The 17,283-nt window shown below is 44.9% G+C and overlaps 1 protein-coding gene across 1 annotated transcript in view; it reads left to right on the forward strand.

The window, feature by feature from the left end:
- The window catches only part of LOC106600236 (uncharacterized), a 129,869-nt gene extending 113,826 nt beyond the window's left edge, over positions 1-16,043 (forward strand). The window contains exons 8-14 of the mRNA XM_014191562.3: positions 3,351-3,487; positions 4,725-4,846; positions 8,407-8,524; positions 8,944-9,258; positions 9,644-9,848; positions 10,203-10,668; positions 11,270-16,043. Of these exons, the coding sequence (XP_014047037.3) occupies positions 3,351-3,487; positions 4,725-4,846; positions 8,407-8,524; positions 8,944-9,258; positions 9,644-9,848; positions 10,203-10,668; positions 11,270-12,274 (2,368 nt within the window). The 3' untranslated portion in view covers positions 12,275-16,043. The remainder of the gene's footprint in view (positions 1-3,350; positions 3,488-4,724; positions 4,847-8,406; positions 8,525-8,943; positions 9,259-9,643; positions 9,849-10,202; positions 10,669-11,269) is intronic.
- The last annotated feature ends 1,240 nt before the right edge of the window (positions 16,044-17,283 follow it).

Raw genomic sequence — 17,283 nt, forward strand, 5'->3', positions numbered from 1 at the left:
TTTTTATCCCAAAAAACTTCATAGTCCTTGCCGATGACAAGCATACCCATAATATGATACAGCCACCACCATGCATGAAAATATGATGAGTGGTACTCAGTGATGTGTTGATATCCCCCAAACATAATGCTTTGTATTCAGGACAAAAAGTACATTTCTTTGCAACAAACCGGATGCATGTTTTGGAATATTTTAGTTTTGTACAGGCTTTCTTCTTTTCACTCTGTCATTTAGGTTAGTATTGTGGAGTAACTACAATGTTGTTGATCCATCCTCAGTTTTCTCATATCACAACCATTAATCTCTATAACTGTTTTAAAATCACCATTGGCATGGTGAAATCCTTGAGCAGTTTCCTTCTTCTCTGGCAACTGAGTTAGGAAAGACGCCTGTATCTTTGTAGTGACTGGGTGTATTGCCCCAATTTACCTTTATACATGGTGACTTGTGTTTAGCAAAAAGCACTGTATAAATGTCTTAACAGAGGGCTATTGCCTTACCTACATGTTATAAAAGCCAATCTAATGGCTTGTTAGACTATTTTGCAGGGAGCCTAGTATCTAAATGTTCCTCCGAATCCCCCATTCGCTAATTAGCCTACTATAATAGGTATGAAATATATTTCATACAATATACAGACAAAATATGATGCCTAACTGGCAGCAGTAGGCTACATGATCTGTGTTAGTGTACGTAAATGTGTCTTTCTCCTTTTTTTTCCTACCTCGACTGCACCACAGCAGCTTATCTGTCATTTCTCACAGACGGAGCATTCAGACCAGCAGAACCTGAACTTGTAGCAAATTAAGTTGTTTAATTTCACACATTTAGCAGCATCAGCCTCAAGTGCTTTTTTTTTGCTCTCTAACAATTTCTGCAACACCTTTCCGTTTTGACTGAGTGACTGACACAGTGGCGATTTTAGCATATAAATCTTGGTGGGGCAAACCAATTGTTTTTTTTTTAATGCATAAGCCACTACACAACACAACACTAAACAATACATGAATTGGACTATAACGGTGACAAACAGTGCCCACAAACTGTTAGGGCCTACATAAAGCTGTCCCAACAGCAGAGCTTTATTTTCAGCACCATGTAGTGAATCCTTACCACTGCTACACCTGGCTATCAGTGGATCCTTGTCTGGCAGCGAAACAGTTTATTCAGCCTCGTTTACTGCCTTTTTTAAAAACATAGCTGATATGGCTGACTTGCTTAAACAAATGTGTTTTTCTACTGACAATTGAGATGTACAAACTAAGGCATAAGGGGATGACAAGCGGATAAGAGGCAATCCATAATTTTGATTAAGACAATAATGAGCGAGTTAGGACAGACTTAGTCAATATAACTATTTGTTCAGCACTTTTGAAATGTACAGCGACAGAATTCAGAACATGGGCCGTTCTTACAGTATTCTCCCTGTACACCAAGTCAGAACCGTAGGATAAATAAAGGGGGCATATAAGCAGACAATGAAAGCTCTTACAATATTTGATGATGACATTTCTCTAAAACAGGCTATAGGCTACTTGTGCACCACCAAGTCAGAACAGTAGGCTAAGTTATGAGGGGAAAAGGGAGCAAATTATTAGGGTGAGGCACGTGGGCTACTAACAGCTTACTACACAACATACACTTAGTATTACTTTGTATGCATATCTCCATGGCATATTACATAATATATGCAGCAGCATGCAATACCTTTTTGGACTCACCTTGTTGTGCTGTGCTCACTTGAACAGGAAGATGGTGGGGCATTCTTTCTTGTGGACAAATTTTGTCATCAAACTTTGTCATCAAAGTCTGGCATTCTCTGGATTTTATGGCGCTTTCAAGACAACTGGGAACTCGGGGGAAAAAACAAAGGCGAATCATGACGTAAGTGATCTTCAGGTCGGAGCTCTAGAAAGAGCCCTGAGTTCCCAACTTGCAAATCCGAGTTGGATGACCGTTGAAAACGTATTTTCCCAGTCGGAGCTTGTTTTTTTCTGAGTTCCCAGTTGTCTTGAACTCACTGAAGTCTGATATTTCCCAGTTCCTAGTTTCCAGTTGTTTTGAGCGCGGCAGAAGTCATGCTGGATTGACAGCATTGCCAATGTTTAATGTTAATACTTTTTAGCTTGGAAAAGAGACCCATAGACCCAGACTTGGACCACACACCCACTCCACTGTATAGCAGGCTAGTGATTGCTTTGCAACACTTGCAGCTAGCCACTGATTCCATCCAAACCACTCATTGTTGAATTTGCATTTTACAACTTGTGTAATGTTTATGTCCAATGGCCTATGAGCACCGTTAGGTTTTATCTAAAATTTCTCTTCATATGACAACAATTGAGAAGGATTTTCCAATAGATTGTTGACTTGATTCATGATGATGACTTCTAGCTAAGATTTTAAAAGTATGATGTTGACATGATCAGTCCAATCAAAGCTACGGTTGATATAATGTCATTTTATCTGTGGCAATGACCTTGAGCCTTAGTGGGCTTGAATTTTTGAGCTCTCCCTGTAAATTTTGCAGTGACGTAGTGTCCCCATGAGTGACAGAACGCTGAGCCAATCCTGGCACAACTATTTTATTTTATTTATTTAACCGTTATTTAACTAGGCAAGTCAGTTAAGAACAAATTCTTATTTACAATGACAGCCTACCCTGGCCAAACACAGACGCCACTGGGCCAATTGTGCACTGCCCAATCACAGCCAGATGTGATACAGCCTGGATTCAAACCAGAAATTGTAGTGATGCCTCTTGCACTGAGATGCAGTGCCTTAGACCGCTGCGCCACTAGAGAACATTACCAACCCCTACGCTCTGTATTTTCCACTGGCTGCCCCACCACCACAGAAAGCACTGAGCTAGGCTGAAACACCAATCAGAAAACCGGGCCAGCCCATCTTGATAGGGGGGCCGTTGCCCACTGGTTAGCGAAACACTCAATGTGGATGATTATGACAACATGACAATTATGACAAAGTCATAAAAAAAACTGGCTCATGGGCTCCTGGCCTTGTCCATTTTTTTAAGTGTTATATGTAGAAATGTTTTTTGGGGGGGACCAGCCCACCCCAATAAAAGGGTCCGGCCCTTCTGGCATTTGCCAGAATTGCCAGACGGCCAATCCGCCTATGAACAGTAGTTAGAATGTTCATTGAGATATTTAGATAAGTCAGATCCACTTCAAATGAGTTCGTATCGACTACGATAATTTGCGATAGTAATTCCACGGCCATTTATATCCTCTCATCCTTATCTTCCTCTTTCTCTCTCCCTCTCTTCTGCCCCTCTCTCTCTTGGTTTCCTCCCAACTCCCCCCCCCCCCCCCCTCCATCTCTCCCAGGTTCTCTATTGATCCCCAGTCAGATCCAGAGGCTCTGTACCGTATCACCCCGGACAGCGGCCTCATCACCACGGCCATGGAGCTGGACCGCGAGCGCGAACAATGGCACAACATCACCGTCATCGCCACGCAGAGAGGTCAGAGGGCACAACCTTGTCATCATTTAGGGCTAGGAGTTTTCCCCGACCACTTGATCTGACCAGGATTAACTCTACACTAGCTATAGTCTACCTTTTCACCCTAGTCATTACACCTATAAACCCTCATAAAATGAAGTCGTAGAGAGCTGAAATGCAATACACTCCACTAAGCAGCTTTACTTGATATGTCTTGATGGCTTATATTAGCTACACAGTGCCAGTGGTACTAGTGGTAGCAGCAGTGTAGTGCTCCAATGCTTCATTCATGGTGATACTGGCAGGGCTTATAGCATGTTAGCACCGGGTGTGAAATTAGGGGGAATCAATGGAGGGCGACCACCTTGGATGGGAGACAGCAGATCCTAATTAAACTACCATTTCCACCTGCTAAGAAAAATCCCAAATGAACCCCTTAAAGTCATATCAGTTAGTGGTAACACAGTAGGACCAACAGTAGTGGTTAGTGCGGTGACAGTGCTAGTCTTTATTTAGGCAGTGCTACTGGCCGGCGTGGCAGTGGGTCTTCAGTAGTTGTAATGCTGCTGCCAGAGTTGATTAATGAGCTCCATAGAGTAACCAGACCGTTGGAGGCGGTATCAGTATTGCTAACTGTCTCTTCTCTCAGTGGCCAGAGGCAGCCTCTCTCCTCTGCTCTCACTGCCTGCCACTACACTGGGAGCTCATTGCCTGCAATGTGGACCTAAGGCTTCCGTCCATAACATGGTGTTACTGCTCAAAGTGTGTGAACACAGTCCAAAGAGACTACCCAAACATGTGTGTGTGTGTGTGTGTGTGTGTGCGTGGGCCGAAATGTGTGTGTGGACTCATGTGAGCAGTCCAAACTATGAGTCAGTGCCTTCCAAAGTGTGTGTGGGTGTGTGAATGCAGTGTGGACTCCGTCCCAATCCATTTAAACTGTGCCCTGATGTAACTGCTTTGCATGAATGTCGGCTCACCTATATTGTTATTGTTTGATGCTGGAGCTTTGAAAAGTCAGTTTGATGTGGAAAGAGAGCGATGGAGGCCCTAATTCCATCGCTCAATCTTAAAATATAGCAATAACAAATGCTATGTTCACTTTAGATTCAAACCAAATCTATTGAAGGCAACCATGTAGGCTAGGTCACAAGGACACCCTAGCGGATTGATCAGCAGAGTTGAGATGTGTTGGCCACTCTGCGGTTGTGAAATGCTCTCTGTAGTGACACGGATGTCCCTGGTTCCTCTCCCCCAGACAACCCCAGTCAGGTGTCCAGAGTGGTGGTTACCATAGAAACGCTGGACCTGAATGACAATGCTCCCGAGCTGGACAGAAAGTACACAACAGCCATGTGTGACTCATCAGCCACCGGACAGGTCAGTCAGAGAGAGAGTGGGTGTGTGTGTGTGTGTGCTGGCGTGCATGTGTAAAAAGTCTTTGAGTGTTCTTGTCGATTCCTTCGATCATTTAGTCCACGCTTCCTCCGTCTTTCTGCCTCTATTTCTGTCTTGCTTTTTCCACATTGCCATGTTGTCTCTGTTCCAGTAATTTGTTGTCTTTGTCCATCTGTTCCTTCTATCTGTGTTTGTGTTTATTCCCTCTTTTGTGTGCCTGTGTCTTTGTTGTTCTGTCTCACGATCTGTGAATCTACAGGAACCGTCTTGCAGGGACGTAATCCATCAGCCAACTATTGTACACTGAACAAAAATATAAGCGCAACATGTAAAGTGTTGGTCCCATGTTTCATGAGCTGAAATAAAAGATCCCAGAAATGTTCCACATGCACAAAAAGCTTATTTCTCTCAAATTTGGGGCACACATTTCTTTACATTCCTGTTAGTGAGCATTTCTCCTTTGCCAAGATAATCCATCCACCTGACAGGTGTGGCATGTCAAGAAACTGATTTAAACAGCACGATCATTACACAGGTGCACCTTGTGCTGGGGACAATAAAATGCCACTCTAATGCCGTTTTGTCAGACAAGACAAGTTTTGAGGGAGAGTGCAATTGGCATGCTGACTGCAAGAATGTCTACCTGTGTTGCCAGATAATGTAATGTTAATTTCTCTACCATAAGCTGCCTCCAACGTCATTTTAGAGAATTTGGCAGTACATCCGACCCGGCCTCACAACCACAGACCACGTGTATGGCGTCGTGTGGGCAAACGGTTTGCTGATGTCAACATTGAGAAGATAGTGCCCCATGGTGGAGGTGGGATTATGGTATGGGCAGGCATAAGCTACGGACAACGAACACAACAATGTCAATTTGATTGCACATGATACTGTGACAAGATCCTGAGGCCCATTCTCGTGATATCTATCCGCTGCCATCAAGTCACGTTTCAGCATGATAGTGCACGGCCCCATGTTGCAAGGATCTGTACACAATTCCTGGGACCTGAAAATGTCCCAGTTCTTCCATGTATCACGCTGCATGGTCACACCAGATACTTACTGGTTTTCTGATCCACGCCACTACCTTTTTTTTAAGGAATCTCTGACCAACAGATGCATATCTGTATTCCCAGTCATGTGAAATCCATAGATTAGGGCCTAATGAATTTATTTCAATTGACTGATTTCCTTATATGAACTGTAACTCAGTAAAATCTTTGAAATTGTTGCATTTATTTTTGTTCACTATATAATGGATCTGAAAATATCTGTATTTTTTTTTTATAAAGACATTAAAACAGAGAAAATAAAGTTTAGAATGTAGAAACCCTTTCAAAATGAGAGCCATAGCTACTGCATAACTCAGAAACTTCCTAACATCTAATTCCTGGTCTGAATCACTGCGTTAGCACTAATGCACTCTAAAGTCCATTAAAGAGGTATGTTGTATTGCCTGTTCTCCACAGGCAGTATTTTAAGAGAGTCCCAATGGTTTAAACTGAGATAATATTCACTAGATCGAATAAGATCATTTATTTTCTAAGTGCATCTCCACAGTCGGAACCCAGGCTTAGTAGATTGTATACGGAAAGCCAACCCAGTCATTCCCTACTCTGTTATGGCTAGATATACTTTAATTACTTCCTACTTGGTATTAAAGGTTTTATCTAGCAGAGTCTGTTTGTTTTGATTAGGTAAATGCTGAACTCTTGCACAGGGATGTGGGCGGTAGTTAAAGGAATGCGTTGTTACAAAGTACTCTTTCTCGATCTCTATTATTTTTCTCATATTCCCCTTCTATCTCTTCTACCTCTGCTGCTACAGTGAGGGAAAAAAGTATTTGATCCCCTGCTGATTTTGTACGCTTGCCCACTGACAAAGAAATTATAAGTCTAAAATTTTAATGGTAGGTTTATTTGAACAGTGAGAGACAGAATAACAAAAAAAATACAGAAAAATGTCAAAAATGTTATAAATTGATTTGTATTTTAATGAGGGAAATAAGTATTTGACCCTCTCTCAATCAGAAAGATTTCTCGCTCCCAGGTGTCTTTTATACAGGTAACGATCTGAGATTAGGAGCACACTCTTAAAGGGAGTGCTCCTAATCTCAGTTTGTTACCTGTATAAAAGACACCTGTCCACAGAAGCAATCAATCAGATTCCAAACTCTCCACCATGGCCAAGACCAAAGAGCTCTCCAAGGATGTCAGGGACAAGATTGTAGACCTACACAAGGCTGGAATGGGCTACAAGACCATCGCCAAGCAGCTTGGTGAGAAGGTGACAACAGTTGGTGCGATTATTCGCAAATGGAAGAAACACAAAAGAACTGTCAATCTCCCTCGGCTTGGGGCTCCTTGCAAGATCTCACCTTGTGGAGTTGCAATGATCATGGGAACGGTGAGGAATCAGCCCAGAACTACATGGGAGGATCTTGTCAATGATCTCAAGGCAGCTGGGACCATAGTCACCAAGAAAACAATTGGTAACACACTACGCTGTGAAGGACTGAAATCCTGCATCGCCCGCAAGGTCCCCCTGCTCAAGAAAGCACATATTCATGCCCATCTGAAGTTTGCCAATGAACATCGGAATGATTCAGAGGACAACTGAGTGAAGGTGTTGTGGTCAGATGAGACCAAAATGGAGCTCTTTGGCATCAACTCAACTCGCCGTGTTTGGAGGAGGAGGAATGCTGCCTATGACCCCAAGATTACCATCCCCACCGTCAAACATGGAGGTGGAAACATTATGCTTTGGGGGTGTTTTTCTGCTAAGGGGACAGGACAACTTCACTGCATCAAAGGGACGATAGACGGGGCCATGTACCGTCAAATCTTGGTTGAGAACCTCCCCTCAGCCAGGGCATTGAAAATGGGTCATGTATGGGTATTCCAGCATGACAATGACCCAAAACACACGGCCAAGGCAACAAAGGAGTGGCTCAAGAAGAAGCACATTAAGGTCCTGGAGTGGCCTAGCCAGTCTCAAGACCTTAATCCAATAGAAAATCTGTGGAGGGAGCTGAAGGTTCGAGTTGCCAAACGTCAGCCTCGAAACCTTAATGACTTGGAGAAGATCTGCAAAGAGGAGTGGGACAAAATCCCTCCTGAGATGTGTGCAAACCTGGTGGCCAACTACAAGAAACGTCTGACCCCTGTGATTGCCAACAAGGGTTTTGCCACCAAGTACTAAGTCATGTTTTGCAGAGGGGTCAAATACTTATTTCCCTCATTAAAATGCAAATCAATTCATAACATTTTTTATATGCGTTTTTCTGGATTTTTTTGTTGTTATTCACAAAAAACCTACCATTAAAATTATAGACTGATAATTTTTTAGTCAGTGGGCAAACGTACAAAATCAGCAGGGGATCAAATACTTTTTCCCTCACTGTATCTATCTATCTTTCTCTTTCTCTTCTTGTCTGTGTGTCTCTTTCTCCGACCTCCCCCTCCCCCATCCTCCCTCCCCCTCCCAATCGTTCCTCCTCTGTGTCTGGTCTCACCCTCTCTCTTATCTCTTCCTTTCAGGTGGTGCAGGTGTTGCGTGCGATTGATAGAGATGAGGGAGGGAATGACAGCGCTGTCTATTTCAGCATTCCTCCAGAGTCCAGCGTAGCCCTCAACTTCAGCATCAGGGACAGTGGAGGTGTGTATAGACTCTCTCCCTTTCTTTCTCTACGTCTCTCTCTCTCTCTCACACACATGCCCCATCTCGCTCCCCCCTCTCTGTCTGGCCCCCTCTCTCTCACACACACTCCTCTCCCCCCTCTTCTCTCTCTGTCTCTACCTATCTCCTCTACCATCCATCTCACAGCCTCCGTGCCTTCAAATGTTTACATCTTTTATCCTCCTCCCCTTTTGTTTCCCCTGTTGTTTACCTTTGCCTCTACTCTACATCCATCTTTTCCCAATGCTTTCGGACACATCCTCTGAGGGAAGCTGTGGGAAGCTATGGAAATAACATTATATAGTAGAGATTTCATTCAATTAAATTCAGTTGTGTTACTTGTGTTTTTTTCCCCCCTCTAATGTTGTATTTCCCTCTGTCTCGCTCTCTTCCTCCAGGCCCCACCGGCACCCTGTTGCTCTTGTCGCCCCTACAGCCCCTCTCCCGCTCCTCCTCCTCCTCCCTCACGTTGCACGTCCCCCTGGTACTAAGGGACGGGACATCTGGCCTGACCTCCACCGGGACGGTCACCGTGTCCGTCTGCCCCTGCCTGAGAGGAGGGGCCCGGGCTGGGGAGAAGGAGAGGCAGACGGAGGGAGACTGGGAGTGGGAGAGAGAGACGGTGTGTGTCCCCCAGCAGTCCACCTCTCCTTCCCCTGGGCTTAGCACCGCCGCCCTGCTGGCCATCCTGGCCTGTGTTGCCACTCTGCTGGGTAAATATACTCAATCCTGGTCTCAGAGACCCAGATCCACAGGGTGTGCACTGCAGGCGTTCGTTACAACACACTAGCACACCTTATCCAACCAATCAAGACTTGATGATCAGTTGGTTAGTTATCCTACTGGGAAACACAAACCTAATTTACATCAAATTGGATTGGAATTTTACTGGGAATGACCTCCTGAATGCCTACGTCCATCCAATTCCAATGTGACAGGGGTAGTACAGTACACAGTGTATCTATGTCTGACTGGCTGTGGCTCTAAGTCAATTACTGATTTTAGCATGCAGGGCAGAGATATGCTATACCAACACTCTAATCTGCCCCTTCCAGTGTTTGTTTACTCTCTCTCTCCCTCCCCACCTCCCACCCCCAGCGGTCAGTGCCTTGTCCCTGTCCCTCCGCCGTCAGAAGCGGGACTCTCTGTCCCCCCTGGAGGAGGACGATGTGCGGGAGAACATCATCACCTACGACGACGAGGGTGGGGGTGAGGCCGACACGGCCGCCTTCGACATTGCAGCGCTCCAGAGCGCCCCCCACAGCTCACGCAGGGTATACCGCACCCTGGACAGCAGGAACATGTGAGTGTGTGTTTAATTGAAAGCTGTACTGGGAAAAAACACAGGCACATACAACTCCAGTCCTCAAGAGTTCTCAGGAGTCTCTCTAAGACTGTATTGATCCACTTAGATCATGTGTTGCCTCAAAACTAATCAGCCTCTTATCTAAAAAATAAAGAGGAAAACTATGACACTTTATTCTACACTTTGTTGGGCACCACTAACTTCCACTTTCCCTCAAACATGGTCAATTGTTCTGAGTGATATATGTCTATGTTATCTTATCCCTCAATGGTATTTGTTTCTGTGTAAAGCTACTGTAACATGCTATAACATGTAGTCTAGCCTTGTCACACCCTATCTTCTATCCCCCAGACGCTACTCCCAGCACGTCCAGGACAAAGCCCAGTCTTACAGCTGGGCCCAGAACCCGACCCTGGACCCGGCCTACTCCGGTCCTGGAGGGCCCATGTACGGCCGCCTCTGCTATAGCAGCCATACCCTACCTGTTCTCCGACGTACTCCAGGGAGCCAGTTTGAGCCGGGCCTGTCTGAGCTGGCCTACCGCTTCCCTGGGAGCCAGCCGGACCACTCGTTGGTCATCCAGAATCAGGGGGCCATGGTGGGGGCCCTGGAGCCAGGGGCCGTGTACCTAGGCCCAGCTGAAATCAGCAGCAGAGAGAGCAGAGACGGAACAGGCCCACAGAGCGGGGTTAGCACCTCAGATGGAGGGACACCGCGGACCAATGACAGCCAGGAGAGAGGCGGAGGGGGAGCTATGAGCAACTGTACAGAGAACAGCAGTGAGCAGCAGAGCCAAAGTCAGGACTCAGTGGACTTGGTAAGAGACAGACAACCGTATATCACAATCAGTGAATAAATGTTATCATTTGGTACTCTTATTGCACTGCTGATTGAACAGGATTCTGAGGAGAGATTATGATGCATATTTTTTTTAAATTTTGATTTTGATTTAAGAAGCTTTCTGTCCTTCTTTCCTTTTTTAACGTTTTGTCTCTTGATTTTCTCCTCCTTCTTCATCCTCCTCTCACAGTGCACTATTAGTTCTTTCTAGTGCTCAATTAACCTCTGCTGCTTCTCTTACCTTCTCAACTCTGTTTCTCTTTCACTCTGTATCTTGCGCGCTGTCTGTCTATTCTTCTTCTGTCTCTCTGCCTTTTGCTTTCTTCCTCACGGCATCTCCTTTCTCTCCCTCATCTTCCTTATCTCCGTTTCTTTCTTTTGGCCTTTTACTTACGCTCCGGCTATCTGCTTTAATTATTTCTCCAATTCATCTCTCCGTTCGTTCCCTTACAATTCTCTCTCCTCTCAACCGCAATATCACATCTTGTTATCCTTTATCTTCTACTTCCACTTAACAGCGCCGTTCCCTTGCCCTGCCCCTGTCCCTAACTGACCCTCCTCCTCCCCGTCCCCTGCAGGTCCAGTCTGAGACCCTCCCCCGGGAGAGGGAGCACAGCCTAGTCCTGACCCGCTCTGGCTCTGTGGTTGGCCAGGGAGGTGCCTGGGTGGGTGACTCGGCCACCCTGCCCATGGCGGGCCGCAGAGCCTCCCGCGCAGGCCTCTCCCCCAAACGCACCGGCTCCAGCTTAGCTGAAGGAGGTTCCTCTGGTGGTGGAGGCCCTGGGGCGAACGGCCCAGACAGCAAGTCTCAGCAGTCAGCCGCCCGCAACTACACCAGTGTCCTGCAGGGGGAGGCAGCGGGACTAAGGCAGGACTACCCTGGGAGCCTGGGGAGGGGAGGGCTGGAGATTGGCAGCAACTTTGTGGTGGCCAGGCCAGACAGGGAAGGCGGAGGGATATCTCTGACTGGCACTTCTTGCGGGGGGATGTACCCAGACGGGTTCATGGCTGACTGGCGGGACAGGGTGGGTATTGGGGCATACATTTTAGGGAGAAGGGATATGACACCCCAGATGCTGCCCTTCCCAGGGCAGGCCAGGGGCGCATATGGGGGCATCATGGGGTATGGGGCAGGGTGGGTCCCAGGGATAGAGGCGGGGAGAGGGGGTCCAGTACCAGGTGGTCACTCCTTGGCCCTCAGGGTGGGTGAGTTCCTCCGCCTTCGTCTGGCTCAGGTCACCTTTGACCCCTCGCAGCCTCCCTATGATTCAGTGCAGGTGTACGGGCTGGAGGGCACAGGGTCACGTGCAGGCTCCCTCAGTTCGCTGGAGAGTGAGGGAGAGAAGGATGCAGAGAAGGAGGAGTGGGGAGGAGGACTGGAGGAGTGGGGTCCGCAATTTCAGGAGCTAGCCAAGCTGTTCCAAGATAGGGAGAAAGAAAAACAAGAGGACAAGGAGAAGGATGGGGAGGGAGGGGTAGAGAACAACAAAAAAGAGGCTGAAAAAGAGGAGGGGCAGAAAGAGGAGCAGTCTGGAGATGAGGGGAAAGACAGAGAGGGAGAAGAAAAAAAGGAGAGAGAATGAGGGAGGGGTGGAAGAATGATTAAAAGGCAAGCAGAGTTAGAATAATGGGAAGAGAAGTTAAAGGAGAGCGAGATGAAGAGGGAGAGTAATAAAAAGAGACAGATAGAAATGAGCCCAGGGAAGCAAGGGCAGGGGAGGGAGTGATTGATGTAATTTAAAGCAATAAGTGGTGAAAGGCTGATATGTGTGAGCAAAGATACTGAGACAATGTGCATGATGTTTCTCCACTAAGCAGCAACAATTTGTTAAGTGGTCTGGACAAAGAGAAACAACCTAAACATCCAAGACAGGATTTTCATTCAGCTCTACATCAATAGAAATAGAAAGAGGAGAGTGGGAGTGAGCGAATGTGTTTCTTTGTTTGCGTGTGTGTGGGATGAGGGTGTGCATCTGAGAGAGAGAAATTGGAAACAAATACTTTTTTGGAGGGGGATGATGTGCAAGCAAGACAATACATTCAACAAGGAAGTATGGAAAATTAGGGTACCACACGGAAGAGAAAGGGATATAAGATGAACAAGACAGAGGGATAGAGAAGAAAGACAAAGAGAGAGAGAGAGAGGAAGAGAGATGATTGTGCAGAAACTGTTGCATTTACACCATCCGCAGAGGCACAGAAGTGAATAATTCAACTCACTACTTCATTCCAAATAAAAACGATTAATCATTTAAATCGCTGAAAAAGTCGTATCACCGGAAAATACACATTGTGAGAAGAAAAAAAGGGATATGATATTCCCAGGCTTAGCTGAGTGTCGTTGTGTTTACAAACACAGGCTAGACATTTTTTAACATGTTTATTTTTTTTGTGAACCTTGCGTTCAATTGCCACACTCTATTGCACAGAAAAGCTACCATTCCCCTGAATTAAGATGAAATTGTCAACCCTGTTACAGTCAACTCTGTTACAGTCAACCCTGTTACGGTCAAACCTGTTACTTTATTTGGAACTTAATAGGCACTTACTATAGTATTTTTTTAGTTAACCTCTTGAGATGGGAAAACATGTTTTTTATTAAGATGAAAAAAATTCTCTAATTAGGTGGAATCCAAGTTTATTACACTTCTCAAAAGGCAACGGATTGATGGAACGACCCACACACACTAAAGACTAATTTGTGTTATCAGGCATTGATTGTATAAAAATCACTAAAGCAAAAGTATTGACAAGATGCATTGAATCTATGTATGAATCTAATAAATCTCTTCTAAATCGATTATTTTACTGTATGTAGGGAGGAGAGGAGAGACATGACTATTTTTGATGCAAAATCTCCATCTATTCAATCAACATGTCTTGAGGACCAAGTCTGCATGATTTGAGAACAATCTCAACCAATCTCAACCACCCATTCCCACTCTGGAAACTCTTAACCGTCCAATCCATAACTTCCATTTATCAGTGAAGAGTGTCAGAATGAAAACCAGCAGACCCAGCGAACAGAAATGACTGGGCCCCGTAATGGTCAAAGGTTAGAGGTCAGTTTAAGAATGAGCTGGGTTTTCAGCTGGAATGCACTTTTATACTGTGTGGCATTCAATACTAGACTATGAATAATGTCAGATAAAGTTTTTTTTTTGTTTTTTTTTTAAAGAAGATGTCTTTGGACAATAACTACTGTTCTACTGTATGTACATGCATTTGTAAATATCAGTGAATACCATTGTTAAAAGAGAAGATAATTGTCAAAAAAATAAAAGTGGAAAAACTGTCACGTTTGAACAGAGCACTGTTGGGACAACTTAGACCTGGCATAGATTAATATTTCAACCAGACTGAACTTGATTTACCTGACCTGAACTAAACTGGCACAATGTACTTTACGTTAGGACAGACCAGAATATTGTGTGCCTAACACAACATTCTTGTGGAAAAGCCGAGTATTCAAATATGTCTTTAACCTGGCAAAAAGTGTTGTATAGAACATGCGCACTCGATTACTTGTGAGGTACTCTTCTTCATCAGCCATGTATCTGACTAGAACTAGAAGCCTGGCATGCAAGGTTATGTGAGGTAGCTTTCTAAGCCAGCATTTCAATTAATTCAGTTTCCATTGAAAACCATTTAACTGGACCATGAAAACTGCCCGATGCTGTGTTCTATTCTCCAATGCAATTGTCACAACCCATTCGCTGAATTGACTGGAGCTGTAATGGAAGAATACATATATAGCTATTGCTCAGTGTCCCCGTAAAATGTGGAACATTGTACAGGGACACGAGGCAGCATATAGAGACTCCTGCCAGCTTAGACTTTATGTGCCATGCCCAAAAGTTGTGCACTGTTAACTTAACATTGGCTCAGATTGTGACAAACCCCCTAGTGAAAAGAGAAAGTCTACACAATCACCATAAGAGTCCACAATCACACTGTGTCACTGTGTAAGGTCCTGTTGAAATACTTTTAAAAACTCACCCTTCCTCTCTCCATTCCTTGGAGTTATCACTGATTTGACAAGTCAAAGCTATGAAAGGGAACCCTTCCTTCCACCTATCAAATTGTGTTAGATCAGTGACTATTACTTCGAGAATGGGCGGAAGCAGGGATGCGTTTTGAATGTATTCAAATCGGGCCAAAGACTTGACTGGACCCTGCCAGGACTACTGTAGTAGTGCATAATCTCTGGGTGGGGGGGGGGGGGGGAGTGGGACCCTGGAGAAGGCAGGGTCTGACCAGGCTTGGCCGGTCAGACTCCAGCCCTGATATGGCTAGCCTCCATAGTATTGTATAGTCTAGACACCATAGTGGAGGCTATAGAGGATTATTCAACTCTTACCCTACGAGGTCCGGAACCTGCTGGTTTTCTGTTCTATCTAATAATTAATTGCCCAGGTCTACATTAGTCCCTGATTAGAGGGGAACAATGAAAAACACAGTGGAACTGGCTTAGAGGTCCAGAGTTGAGTTTGAGGACTATAGAGGTTAGCCATATCAGGGCTTGTCAAGCCCCTATTCACAGGGAATAACCACATACACCTGTAAAACACTCACATACACTGTGGAATATGCTATGTAGTTCACACCTATAAATATAGATAGTGTAATATATGTGTGTGTTGTAATTATAAACTGATTGGTGCCTCATCTACTGTGGAATAATGACTTATGTCACCCGAAACATGGTTAGCCAGTGCCGATTGGCTCCTGGTGTTTTGCTTGTGCTGATTGGTCTAAATCAGAGTGATGCTCCAGCTGATTGATCTGTAGATGGCGAGGCCTTGGCTTGTAGTGCCGCCGTCACTTAACTACTTGATTGAACTGATTATGTCACCTCCGGAGGAAAGGAATCGAAACACCAAATTGGTCCAATCAAAGGCATGATTAGTTGAATCAGTCACCTCCTGTTGCAGGGGCACTCCAGGACCGGGGTTTCCCATTCCTAGTCAACACCCCACACATACACACACACACACTTTGGTCAGAGAGGAAAGTGAGATTGTCAGGAGATTTATCAAACCATTTACCCACGCAATTAAATGCAAATGACAATACACTGCATTTAATGGCAGGTCCTGACATGCTATACATGTAGTTTTTCAGGGGTGTGTGGTTATATTCTGTGTGTGTGTTCTGGAGGGTAGAAGGTCATGAACTTTGAACGCCACCAGACGACCCCAGGTTCAGTCTCCCTTTGGGACTTCATCACTCCTGCACGATGTTGATCAAATTCCAAGATGGCGTGCTGAATAAAGTAAATGTATTTATTATGTTGTATTTTTCCTTTTATTTTTTGTAAATTTGAATAAAAAATAATATGTTTTAAAGAGATGTCACACTTGACAGGTGGTCTTTTCTTATTGGTCTCTCCAATGAAACAACCTTTGAATGTTGTGTGTGTGTGTGTGTGTGTGTGTGTGTGTGTGTGTGTGTGTGTGTGTGTGTGTGTGTGTGTGTGTGTGTGTGTGTGTGTGTGTGTGTGTGTGTGTGTGTGTGTGTGTGTGTAACTGACTGTGTGTGTGTGTGTGTGTATGCATACACGTAGGTGTGTGGGTGGGTTACCCACGTAAAACAAATACTACAGCTTGCTATAGAATACTATAGTACTTACTATAGAATTCTATATAATTATGTAGTAAACTGTAGTATACTGTAGAATCTTATACTCCACACTAGTATCGCTTGATCATGTAGTGCTTAAAATAGAATTTTGCACACTACTATCCCTTGAGAATTTTGTAGTATACTGGAGAATACTACACACTGTAGTAGTATCCCTCGATTGTGTAGTGCTTACTATAGAATTTTGTAGTATACTATACACTGTAATTTATTTTAGTTAACCTTTATTTTAACAGGGGAGACATATTGTAACGTATACGCTAGGAGTCAGGAAGCAGGTGCAGAAGGTGAGTTTAATAATGAGAATAAGCAGATAAACAAAACGGAAGAAGCGTACCGAACGTGAACAAAACCAATACTGCCTGAAGACTGAAGCTACAGGGATAAATAAAGGGGAAGTAATCAAGGTAATGATGAAGTCCAGTTGTGCATAACGATGGGGAGCAGGTGTGTGTAATGATGGTTGCCAGGTGTGCGTTATCTGGGTTGCCAGGACCGGTGGTTAGTAGACTGGCGATGTCGAGCGCCAGAGAGGGAACGGGAGTAGGTGTGACAGTACCCCCCTCACGCGCAGCTCCAGCCACAGCTCCACCAGGTACTGAAGCCGACCCTCACGACGTCGGGAGTCCAGTAGAGACCTGATGGCATAGGCAGGGGACCCATCGATGTCCAGGGGAGGCGGAGGGTTATAACGGGGGACGGCATCAGCAAGGGGGCCAGGAACCACCGCCCTAAGAAGGGAAACATTAAAAGAGGGTGAGATCCGGTTGTTGGTGGGGAGTTGTAAATGGTAAGTTTTTTTGGTACCCTTCCATGACTGTAGTATACTATAGCATTTGTTGCGGATTATTCCATGTTTAATGCATTTACATTTACATTTTAGTCATTTAGCAGACGCTCTTATCCAGAGCGACTTACAGTAGTGAATGCATACATTTCATTTCATAAA

Source organism: Salmo salar, chromosome 03 (assembly GCF_965601325.2).
Source record: "Salmo salar chromosome 03, fSalSal1, whole genome shotgun sequence".
NCBI classification, from domain to species: Eukaryota; Metazoa; Chordata; class Actinopteri; order Salmoniformes; family Salmonidae; genus Salmo; species Salmo salar.